This window comes from Ixodes scapularis, unplaced genomic scaffold (assembly GCF_016920785.2).
Source record: "Ixodes scapularis isolate PalLabHiFi unplaced genomic scaffold, ASM1692078v2 PGA_scaffold0__279_contigs__length_252992795, whole genome shotgun sequence".
Classification (NCBI taxonomy): domain Eukaryota; kingdom Metazoa; phylum Arthropoda; class Arachnida; order Ixodida; family Ixodidae; genus Ixodes; species Ixodes scapularis.
Window position 1 is genome coordinate 103,143,932 of NW_024609835.1, and position 12,330 is coordinate 103,156,261.

At 44.0% G+C, this 12,330-nt stretch overlaps 1 protein-coding gene across 1 annotated transcript; it reads left to right on the forward strand.

Annotated features, from left to right (window-relative positions):
- The first annotated feature begins 10,366 nt into the window (after nt 1–10,366).
- LOC121837114 lies at nt 10,367–11,606 on the forward strand. Its single transcript, XM_042292582.1, has 2 exons — nt 10,367–10,714; nt 10,830–11,606. The coding sequence occupies exons 1-2, from the start codon at nt 10,367–10,369 to the stop codon at nt 11,604–11,606; spliced, it is 1,125 nt and encodes a 374-aa protein (XP_042148516.1).
- The last annotated feature ends 724 nt before the right edge of the window (nt 11,607–12,330 follow it).

A 12,330-nucleotide genomic window follows, 5' to 3' on the forward strand; every position in this document is an offset into this window, starting at 1 on the left:
CAGCTAGCGTCGTCACAGCCTCCGCAGGGCGAGCGGGCCGAGTCGGGGAAAAATTCTCTCCTCGCCGTGACGTCACCCCGGTTCGCCGTAAGGGGGCGCCACGCGAACTTCTCGTGGCTAATACACCTTTCCGAGAAACACTCCACCCCAGGGCCAGCAAACCGTTTTCGAGCCCTTTCACAGGTATTGAGGCTAGACTCTCACTGGCGTCCCTGTTAACCCCAACCGAGTGGACTGTGATTTCGATAGGCGCAGTTTGAAACACTGCTGGCGGCGAAATTCTCGTCGTTTCCCGCTGTATATTGTGTTCTATGGCGCATGTATTTTCCCGAGGTCAATGACAAAGCATTGTATCACACTTGAAAAAAAAGAGCGATAAAAAACTATAAACTATTTTTGTTGGCTACGCGTGCGACGGAACGAATGCGACTATAGAATGTATAGTTCTAGTTGTTTTTTTGTTGTTGATTTTTTACGATAAGTTTTGACGGTGCCGCGCGATTTGCCGCATGTCAAACGACAACGCGCTTAGCTGTCAAAAATAATTTACAACAGAAGATAGCCGAAGGGCACGCATTTTTCACGCTCAAAAATAACGTGTTTACCGATAGACAGGACATGGACATACAATTTATCAAGTGTTAACATTCGAACACTATATTGTACGTACCACACGATGCAGCGTTATCTGAAAATAATTTATTTCAGAAACATCTCAAGTAACACAGTCTTAGTCGACGACAGTCACATCTTGACGATCGGATGGAATCCAGGATGACTTCGTTTTGGGGCACGTTTTGGGGAGAGCTTCCTTTTTTCACAACAGTACAAATGGACCTCTTTGCGAATATGAGCTGCCACGTAGACACGCGACTGGGTTCGAGGCCAAAGCGCAAAACACATGTACGACGAAACCGTCCGATCCGACGTGTGGACTGCCGGAATGACTTTGAGGGGCGAGGGTTTTCGTAGCATCGGAGAGCGTTCAAAACCCTCGCCTCCGTCGTATTGCGCGGTCGGACGTCGGATTGGAGGTTTCGTCGTACATGTGTTTCGCGCTTAAGTGGCGAGAAAACAACGCGCACGCCAGGTCTCTTTGATTTGTTCCACACCCAAAACGTCAGCTACATCCTGTTCACCCATTGAGGCGCTCTGACCTACATACGGCTCCCCCAAACTCACCTTTGTCCCCATCGTGCGTAATCTTCCGCCCCGAAGTTGAGACATTGAAACCATTTTCCCCATCTGCTCGACCAGAAGGAAGAAAGACAGCGTACTGGAACCATTTACTCTCGAACCGATGTTTCTACAAAAGGTCCACTGCAAAGGAACGAACGCGACTGAGGCGTTTCCCACCCCAACCAGGACAACTATTTTTGGAGATGACTGAGGATTTTACGCGGATTATCTCTGGGAAAGGGGAGAACAATGTCCGCGAAATCGCGTCGAGGGCCGTTCGACGTCCTTCACCTCCTTCGTTTCCCGTGAATGTCGAGCAGAAAAACTTAGATGGCAGGCGCTTACCAGCCTTTTTTCTTACAATGGAAGATAACACAAAAGGGTACGCAGCACGCATAAAAAAAAATTTAAGTGGAAACTTTCAAGAGGGGCGAGAAAACGTCGAAAGCAAAACCGCAAAAACGTAGGTAGAGAACCGCGCTGGGCAGTGTTTCACCGCCCAAGAGAGTTTCAGAAAATTTCTAGCTGACAGAGGGCGCGAAAGTCGCACCAGTCGCATCAGCATCAGCAACATGGCGGCGGCTTAGAAGCGTTTTTTTTTTTTGGAAAGGTGTATATCTGCCGGGTGTTTCAATACTGACCGATATACTAAAATTTGAGTAATCGTGTTAAAAGGATCATTTTTAGCTACCGCATTACTCGTGGTGATGGTCCTCAGAAAATATAAATACTTACGAATTCGATCGCTAATTTACTAAAAATGACTAATTCACTTTTTAATTAGGAAAAATATAGGTATGGTTCGACTTAGAAACTTTCTGAGCTAAATCGAAAACTACTAAATCAGTAATTTGTAGAAAGACTTTGAGCGCGTGAGAAGCATAGTTGTGGGATAAAGGTACCACTCGTGCAGCAGGTACAAGGCTGCGGCTCTTATTGGAGGGGGGGAAATCGCGCGGGCGCCTTACCACGACCGCTAGGCTCTAGCCTTGTACCTGCTCATGCGTAGTAACCTTAGTCCACCACTACGCTTCTCACGCGCTAAAAGTATTTTTGAAAATGACTGATTTAGTGGCTTTCGATGAGGCTCAGCAGGTTTCTAACTGGAACCAGCTGTCGTATGGGACTAATTAGAACGTTAATGACATATTTTTTAATTAATTAGCGAGTTAATTAGTAAATATTGAGCATTTTCTGACGCCCGCCACCACGAGTAATGGGGTCCCGATAAAGTAACCTTTTTACCAGGAATACTCTAATGTTAGGACTTTTTGTCAGGCTTCAGCCAACGCCCGCTTTAGCTGCTGCTAGCGGCGAGTTTCGTCGCGCCGCAAGCGCCGAGCGAGCAAAGAGAGCGGTGATAGCGTTCAGCGCACTCAGAGGCGCAGTGCGGAAGCTTGGGGAGCGCCAAGTGAAGGGCGTATTAGCAGCGAGATGTTTCGGTGGCGCCCTCCTTTGGTTCCTTCTCGTGACGTCATTAATTTGTGAACAACAAGTTCAATGGTATTTGTAATGAGCAGGTAAAAGCCTGAAATCATTACGCTCTTAATGCAACACTGCCAACACTGTCAAAATTGAAGTTCTTACATTTCTCTTATTTCCGTCGATGAGACATCCTTTGTTGACGTCGTAGTCATCATTCGGCCAATTGTGGTGGGCCGACCACAGCGTCGCTTTCGATCGCTCACGTCGCCAATCGACATCGCACCATGGGCAACGCACCCTCGCCCCGGGCCTAACTTCCAGACGGCGCAGCGTATACCGCGAGTCACGCGCTCCTCTGTGCGCATTTAATTTTTTCCCGATAGTACATTCTCTTTTACCACTCGAATGGATGATAAATTAAACGAAGAATCTGGTGAAGTGTTAAAGAATGAGTATGTAATACCGTCATTTTCACCGTAATTAGCAAATATGTTAGGAAGTATGAATATTTCTGTAAGCCGCAGACCTATTTCTTTTTTTTGTACTTCAAATACTGAATGTTTTCTATAGACATTTTCAGGTAGTGTAACATACGTATAAAATTGATTGAGTGGCATTATATCTAGAGGAATCATCTTTTTTTAAGTTCCAAGCATCCATAATCTGAGCCGTGAGAAACGTTATTTACCAACACGTTTTATTTCATCAATAATTTTTTTTGTATCTGAAAAGAATTACAATATAACGTAATATCATACCGCATAATTGATCATCCCAATTTACTTTATGTGATTCTGGAACATCTAAATAAGAACTGCAAATTCAAAAAACAAAATTACAGGAGAAGGCATAAGCTTCGCAATTAAGGGTGGGTACGCGATAGCCATATATAAATCCACGCTCGTTCCCAAGTCGCGCAAGCCTGTTTACGTGGACCACAATAAGGAAGAAGAAAAAAGTGTCTGGTGTGGCCTAATCGGTCGCGTGTCTGGCTCGCAACCGTAGGGTCGTAGGTGCACTCCTGCTCCGCCTAAAATTATTAGAGTTTCTTTTTTCCGATGCCGGCTTTTCTTTTTTTTTTTCTTTTAATAATAATAAATCCTTTATTGCACAGTCTTTTGTACAGTGAAATCAATGGCCCGCATAAGCGCCCAAGCGCTTGTGTGCGGGACCATGGCAACCCAGCAACGCACTCAAATAGTGCATACATCTCGCTCAAAACAAAAGTAAATAATGGCAGTCACATCTTGCCTAAAACAAGTTTACGCAATGTTAAAATCGTGGTGATGAGTCCGCTGGGAAAATAAATGATACAAGAGAATTGATAACGTTTATAATTGAAACCGACACCACCATTCCTTGAGTTTCTGTTTTGCTTCTTTTAAAGATGGCAAGTCGCATACATTTTGAGGAAGTTTATTAAAGCAGGAGGGAACATAGTATTTTCTTAGACGTCGTCTGTAATATGTGCATACCGTAGGGATAGAAAAGGTTTTCGAATGTCTTAGGGTATTTTGTCTGGTGACTCCGTGCTTGTAATTATTATTATAATAATACTTCATTAGAACAACAACTTCCCTTAGTTCCTCAATTTCCAATATTTGGAGGGAGGTCAATTTTTCTGCTTCATCAAGGTTTTTATATTTCGAATCATAGGCAATGCTAGTTGCAATTTTATAAATTAGTTTATATAAATTTTTTTGGTGCGAAGAACAGGAGCCATACACAGTGATTTCATACCGCAAGAGAGAGCAACCGAGCGCTTCGTAATCTTTTTTCCTGAGTGTAATATCACACAAATTTCTTAGTTCATACATATACGCCAAAACCAATCGTAGGCGTTTTACTAAATTTTCAATGTGGCTATTCCACGTTAAGTTTTCATCAAAAGTTAGTCCTAAATATTTGGTTCCTTGAACATATGTTAATAGAAAGCAATTACAAGAACCACAGTCGCTTGAATGTAAAAAGATAGGATTATAAGGTTTACTCTTTCTTGATGTACCCGGAAGCACATTAAGTTGGTTTTGGTTTTATTCACAAATATTGTATTCCATGAAAACCAGTCTGCTAAACTATTTATATCACTTTGAAATATGGGAACAGCGTCATCGTAGTTTTTGTGTGCTAATACAATCGCAGCGTCATCCGCGTATTGAAATAGCTTAGACTTAAGGAGCATTTTGTCTAAATTGTTTATGTAAATATTGAATAGTATGGGACCTAAAACCGATTCCTGAGACCCGCCAGAGGTAATGAGCAAAGGTTCACTAAAACTCCTTTTTATCCGTACTCGTTGTGCCCTTTTGTGAAAGTAATTCTTAAAAAACTGAAGAAGGGGACCTCTAAAGTCCATGTTTTCTCATTTATTTAATAACAACTCGTGATCAATTGTATCAAACGCTTTTCTTAGGTCTAGAAAAAGCGCTAAGATGATATTATTATTTTCTATTTTTCCGTTAGTATAGTCAGTAAAATCTTCTAGTAGAAGAGTTTGTATTTTTTGCTGTCGGAATCCATACCGACATGTATTCAGTAGGGAAAAGTTTTCACAAAATGATTGCATAATTTTGACTATATACTTTTCCATAATCTGTGATAAAACTAGTAAAATAGCTATGGGTCTGCAGTTGGACATCACCCTTTGATTATCCTTTTTGCATACTGGACGTTAAGCATGTCTGGCATTCTCCCTGTTTCTAAAATACCGTTTATTTACCGTTTTTCGGTACACGAGCTCCTTAAAGTTACCGCTTAAGAAACATGAAACTTGTGAGTTTACAATAAGGCATCACAGGCTCTTCACTGTCCTAAGGACACCACGTATGTACCTATGGAACAAGATAAGCACTTGTGATATCAAGAGGTAGCAGAAACTGTAAATAAAACAAAACTAAAAGTCAGTGAACAACGCCTATTAAAGGGATGCTGAACCGAAATTTTAATTTCCCAGAACACGCCGCAAAAGCGTGCAACTGGATGCTACAAACACGAAAACATCATTCATACAGCAATATCTCGAACGGATGACCGTATTTTTCAAAAAAAGGAGGAGCATTTGGCAGGAATGTTGACGTCATGTTTCTCTGAGAAGGAGAGGGAACGGCCTCGCGTCTTCTCCGCCTTGCGGCCTTGAGGGAGCGAAGCAAAGAGAGGAGGAAACACGGTATCTTGACGGCACGCGCCTCGTCGGCCTGGTTCAATCTCTACCTCTTTTTCCAAAAATACGGCCATCCATTCGAGATATCGCCTTGCGAGTAGTGTTGTAGGGATTCTAGCGTCTCGCCTACATCTCCTGCATTGTTTTTTTGAAATCCAAATGTCGGTTCACCATCCCTTTAATAAAAGAATATCGCATCGTCAAAAATACGTTTACGGATTGCGTTTGCTGCTACACAACACAAGCCATCCGATTCCTGAATAACTGATTTTTTTTATACCGTGAGTCGGCCGTAAACAATGTGATAGTTTAATCAATACGGTAGGCTATTGGAAAAAAATAAAAAATTCGTCCGTTAACACGAAGAGTGAACATGTGGCCCTCTCATTTGCTACGCGCTCGCGCATTTTCTAGCACTGCAACCAAGTAATAAGTAAGTAAAAGTGTTTATTAAAGGGAAACTAAAAGATTCTAGCAAAAAAAGAAAAACAAGTTAGAGGTGAATTTCTTAGTATTTTTATCATGTGAGTCTGAATATTTCGTTTTCTTTTTCCCGAAGGTGTATTTAAACACGAGAAAACATAAAAACTCCCCGACCAGTTGTTACGTCTTCCGCACACCTTCCGGCCGCCAAGCGCGTATCCCTCGTGTGTACAGCGCGTGCCATTGCACGTTTGCCAAATATAGACGCCTTGGAGCAGCTGTACAAAGGCTCCGCCATAACCGACCTTCAATTTTCGTTTCCCTTTATAACGTTTACTTCACATCATTGTGATTATAGCAGGCCAGGTTACTGCCATTCTACTGGGTGATTCAAGGAGCGGCCAGGCTCTCTAAATCGACCCCAAACTTTGGTTTCTTAACCTATCGCGCTACGACTTTGTGCAGCGTTGCCCACAGATGGTGCATTTTTTTTTTTTATAAAATTTGCAGAGTGAACTTATCTGAGGAAAAAGTAAAAAGAGAAAAGAAAAGGGCTTAGTTCCTACACTCTTAGAAAAAAGGGTATCAATAGTTCTCCATAAGGGGAGGAACGGTCTTGTAACCTATGTTTCTTTAGAAAGGAAGAAACCTTAGTCCCTGAAACAGAGAGCAAATAGTTCCTCCGTCGCCTTCATCTCATTATACCGGCCCTGAATCGAGCAAATCAAGCTCAATAAAGCTTAACGAGGACGCTACGTCTCTTGTACGGGACGAGAGGAGCACCAAATAAATGCGTAACACGAGCTTTCCGCGAACTGTGTTTACTTCCGAAGCCAGATTACCCCCGCAGGTACAGAAACTCGTGTTTCGAAAGCAGTTACTCAGTCTTCTCGTCCTCAGCACTGCGATGTTAATCGGAGACAACCGATACCCGGTTACTTCGCGCACTTTACGTCTTACCTTTGCTGTTCCTCGAGTCACAATTCTTTCGTCAACCGCACATTACGGAGGAATAGTGAACACATCCGCGAAACCAAAAGCAGCTTTCAAAAGAACAAAACTCGAAGCAGCTAATTTTTGCGTCGCGTGAAAGAAGGTTAAATCGCTTGCCAACAGATGGCAGGGTCACGCAGAGTAATTGCAAGAAGCTAAGCGAGGTGGCGCTAGGTACCGCCCCATTCATGTTCTACAAAAAATATTTTTATTTCCGCAGGTCATCTCGCGCTTCGCTATCTTCGGGAACATGCACTGTACACACATGTACACACACTTACGCATACTACAAGCATCATTGCACAAGCATCATTACAAGCATCATTGCATGGCACTAACAAACATCAATACAACGGCACACTAACCCATACACCGCACCCGAGCTCTCCGTTTCTGTCTTTTATACTGGTCGTTTTGAACGTACGGAATTTTTCAGTGACTGGGTAAGCAATAAAAAATATTCCCAGCGTGTTAATTTCTTTTCCAGCAATGTCATACCTCCGAGAGTATTTTGAATAGCTCAGGGGATGAATCTCTTATTAAAAAAGTAAACGTTCGATCATGCCATAATTATTTGAACGCCAATAAATCATCCCGCTCCAATGCGGTTCGTCGCCATGACTTTATTTCCCCGCACGGCACGTCGTAGCCTGCATTTCTATTGTAGTGTTTGTTTTTCTATTTGTGCTGTTCGCGAACGGCTGGAATTGCCGTCTTGAATCAATCTCTGTAGGGCGAATATTCAACCAGCTGGAAATGATGCTTCACAGGCAGAGAAATCGCTTTTCGATCAACTTGAATGCAGTCAAAAGTGCGACTTGCGGCAGGTGTTAAAGTATACGGAGCTACGCCGCGGCGAGCTGGAAAACTTCTAGCGCTCATCCCAGCGCGCCAATTAGAGGGCAGTTTCTCCAGCAACCGTAATATATTTAAACAGCAAAAAAAAGGGTAGCATTTTTTTTTTTAATTCATACTACTCTTTTTTTTAATGCCAAAATTCCACACTGTAAATACACGTACTTTCCGTTATAATTTCGTGCTGTTCAGTCCTTTCCCCAGAGCGCAATTGAATCTTGCGGAGGAGACAACCGACAGTCCAACTAGATACTGTACGATAGGAGCTTACTATTCACACCAGCGTTCCAACATGACTATCCTCACGTTGATCGATTGCACCTAATCACTCAAGTGGCCTTAACTTATTAATGTAAAGCGGAATGTCAACCTGCGACACCCCGCCCCCTCCGATCACGGCCCGACCAGCGGCATCAATGCCCGACAGTTTACGTCATCTCATCTTGTTGTTACACGACTGATACGCGAACACAGGGTCACATCGGCGATAATTCCAGTCCTCTGTTCACAACGCGCAACATTGCCATCGCGATGTTGCTGTTATGTTGCTGACACGCAAAAATACAGAGCCACGTTGATTGCCGGTTGGCACTCGGCATCGGAAAACAGAACCGAACTCAGCACGGAAGGCAGCCGGCAGCAAAACCTGCCTGTTTTGGACGCAGTTCCCACGATTTCCACAACGACGAAAACGTCGACACAGCTCCGCGTGGTTCCGCTACTGTAGTTCCGCGTCGGTCCCGCAATCCGGGGACTGCCATTTTACACAATGTACGTAGCGCTGCTGGCACTGCTCCGGAACTTCGCTGTTTTTAGTGGCTTCGTTTGCTCCTTTGATAAAATTAGTGATAAACACGTCAATGCAACCGAAATGTTCTGCACATTTGGACTAGAAGACGGAGTTACAGGCGGCCTTTACTGCCGCTGAAGCTCAATCAACTCAACAACATTTATTAAACAATGTGCGCGACGTGCTCGAAAAACGAAACCGAAAGAAGATGAGTCGGGAGGGCGAAAGCTTTCTCCCGCCTGCCTGGAGAAGGAGAAAAACGTCTCGTTCCTCCCTTCGTCCCGTGTCCGCTTGGGGGCGCGTAAGTAGAAGGGAGGAAGACGAGCCGTTGCTACCTTTTTCCTCCATTTTTTCTTGGAGTGTATGAAAATGCAGCGAAGCCACCGGTCTTCAGACAATACGGCGCCGTTTCGTACGGGAGACAAGAGATGGCGCAAGCGGTTGCGACGCCAACTGCCGTTAACGAACGAGCATACAGCGCCGAGAGCCATCTTTTCGACTCACAAGTGGCGCGAGCTTTTTTAATAACAGTTGCCAATGCATTTTTTATCACCCTTACTAATAAAACATATTGGATGGACACATAATCGATTAAAAAATGGTTTGTCGGGATATTTTGACTGTTTTTTTCGGGGTAGTGATGTCGTCTGCTTTGCAGTTCCGTCTTGTTACCGCGCCTGTTTTTGTTTTTGCAACTGTCGCCGCTGAAACGCGCGCCGCGTTTGAGTCGAAAAGATCGTCTACTAAAGACGCCGGCTCTCGGCGCTGTATGCTCGTTCGTTGGCGGCAGTTGGCGTCGCGACCGCTTGCGCCATCTTTTGTCTCCCGTGCGAAACGGCGCCGTGTTGTTTGAAGACCGGTGGCTTCCCTGGGTTTCTATAGGAGCTATGCCTTTTTCTTTCTTTACTTTTTCGTGAGGTAAGGTCGCTCTTTGCAAATTTTACAAAAAAAATGCACCATCTGTGGGCAACGCTGCACAAAGTCGTAGCTCGATAGTTTAAGAAACCGAATTTTGCGGTCCATTTAAAGAGCCTAGCTGCTTTTTGAATCAAACAGTAGATTCTACTGTGTCCTTCTCTCAAGCATTGGTGTTTGTGGAATCTCGGCAACGCCCGCTTCCATGGCTCGGCATCTCGGCAAATCAAGAGATGGTCAACAATGGGGCGGCTGGAATTTTTCGCGTGTGCAAAGCGTCTTTATTCGCTCGCACTGACACCGGCCATGACGTCTTTTTTTACCTTTTTTTAAAAAAAAAAGAAAAAAAAGAAAAGCAAGAGTGTGGGACCATAGCTTTCATAGACGCTGAAGTTGCGCGAGAGTGGAGATTCCCAAAAATTTGTATATCACGCCACGCTCCAGGAAAGAGGGCCTTCAACTGTAATTTAAAAATTATTTTCTGTAGCCTCCGTGCACCGAATTCGAAAAAAAAAATTTCGATATTCGTGACGCTGGAGGCCAAATGAAGAAAATGTGTGTTTTTTTCTCAAATACAAAACCGCTTCACTTTCCTTTTAAAGCGCCGAACTGGAACCGGCACAGTCATGGTGGTGCCCTTCACGCATTTTCGTTTTCTGCTGCTCATGCAGGTCGTGCGTCGTGGTGCTTCATCGCTATCGCAACGCAACGTCAGCAAAGACACGGAACATCCCCCACCATCGGCTATGCCTGTTTTCGCCTTCAACTCGCATCTTCTCGATGACACCATTCTCGCAACATGTCCGGCACCCATTTCTGGCCAGTGTCCGATCCCAGCCTACGAACCTTGGGAGGACAGTCTCGTTGTTTTCAGCCTACAAAAGGCGGAAATCGACAGTCTCGGCTTGGGGCGTGGAACCGGCACAGTCATGGCGGTGCCCTTCACGCATTTTCATTTTCTGCTGCTCATGCAGGTTGGTGCCAGCCTCCCTAAATGTTCTAGATTTGGGTTTGCTCTTCTGCCGGTTCCACCCCATGCTGTATTTGCTAACGTTAGATCACGCGGCTTGACCTGCTGATTTCGGAGAGGTTTCGTGTGCTTTCTATTTCTTGTGGCTACTGTTGTGCGGTGACGTTGAATTAAATCCCGGCCCTCCTTCCGCCGCGCAAGAAAATCAGCTAGTTGAATCAATGCAACTAATTCCTAGTATGCACGAAGGACAAAAGACTGTAATAAACGAACTGAAAGCCATCAAAGATTTGCAAACCACATTCGAAAGAAAACTTGAGGGCTTATTTACTCGTATAGCTATAATTGAGAGCGATGTGGCTACAATTAAACCACTGAGGGGAGAACTTGAAGAACTTAAAGCGTCAAATCGGGAACTGGATACGCAGCTTAGAACAACAGCTTCGCGTCAAGAAGAACTGGAAAATCAATCTCAGAGAAACAAGCTGCTCATCTACGGTTTGCCCGACGTGGCGGCTGAAACATGGGAAGCTTCAGAGGCTAAGGCTTTATCTCTTTTCGCCGATAAGCTCGATATACACCTTGAAGCTACTAGCATTGAACGAGTGCACAGGATTGGCCGCTTTGCTGCTCATAAAAACCGCCCTCTGATTTCGAAGTTCCTGTCATTTAAAGACAAGCAAAGGGTTCTTTCTAAGGCCTTCAAACTAAAACGAAGTGGTTTTTCTATAAGCGACGATTTTTCCCCTGCAGTACAGTTTGCAAGACGCAGACTTCTAGACTACGCCAGTGAGCAGAACGCGCAATTTAAACTGCGATACAACAAGTTAACTATAGGCAACAGAACGTATACGTACGATCCAGATAATGGCACTGTGTTCGAAAATGCCCGGTAACCACCACAGCATACAAGCGGAAATGGAGAACTTAGCTTTCAAAATCTAGTCTTCATAACTGTCAACTGCAGAAGTTTTAAAAACAAAAAAGACGAACTTGCCTTTCTTCTGAATTCAGCACAGGCTGATGTGGTTATTGGTACGGAGTCGTGGCTTGATGGTTCTATAGACAGCTCTGAAATATTTCCAGCTAACTATGAGGTCTACCGCAAAGATAGAAATCTAAGGGGCGGGGGTGTGTTCTTACTTGTGTCTAGAGACCTAAGAAGCACAGCCCTTGAATTTCACGACTGTATTTGCGAATCTTTTTGGTGTAAAATCAAACTGCGAGGCTCGAAATTTCTAACAGTCGGCTCATTTTATAGACCACCGGGTAATAATGCACTAGATCCCCTTTTGTGTTTATCTAATACTTTGTCAGCAATAACCCCTGATGACGTCGTACTTAGTGGAGACTTTAATCTTCCCGATATAGATTGGGTGGAAAATATACATGATTTGCGTAATTCACTCTCTCTTTATACCACGTTTGATGAACTGATAAACACTCATGAGTTGCAACAGTTCGTGTCCCTTCCAACAATATATAGTGCACGGGAATCTATTCTAGACCTTTTTTTACAAATCGTCCTTCTAGTGTGTCCTCAGTGATGATGACACCGGGCCCCAGTGACCATGAAGTTGTAGTTACACAAATACCGTGCAAGCGCGATGTTATCATCAA

Excerpts from the sequence above, each read along its gene's own strand:
- LOC121837114 (XM_042292582.1), top strand. The coding sequence starts at position 10,367 with ATGGTGGTGCCCTTCACGCATTTTCGTTTTCTGCTGCTCATGCAGGTC. Across the intron at positions 10,715-10,829 it reads ATTTTCTGCTGCTCATGCAG|GTTTCGTGTGCTTTCTATTT; the intron begins GTTGGTGCCAGC and ends GATTTCGGAGAG.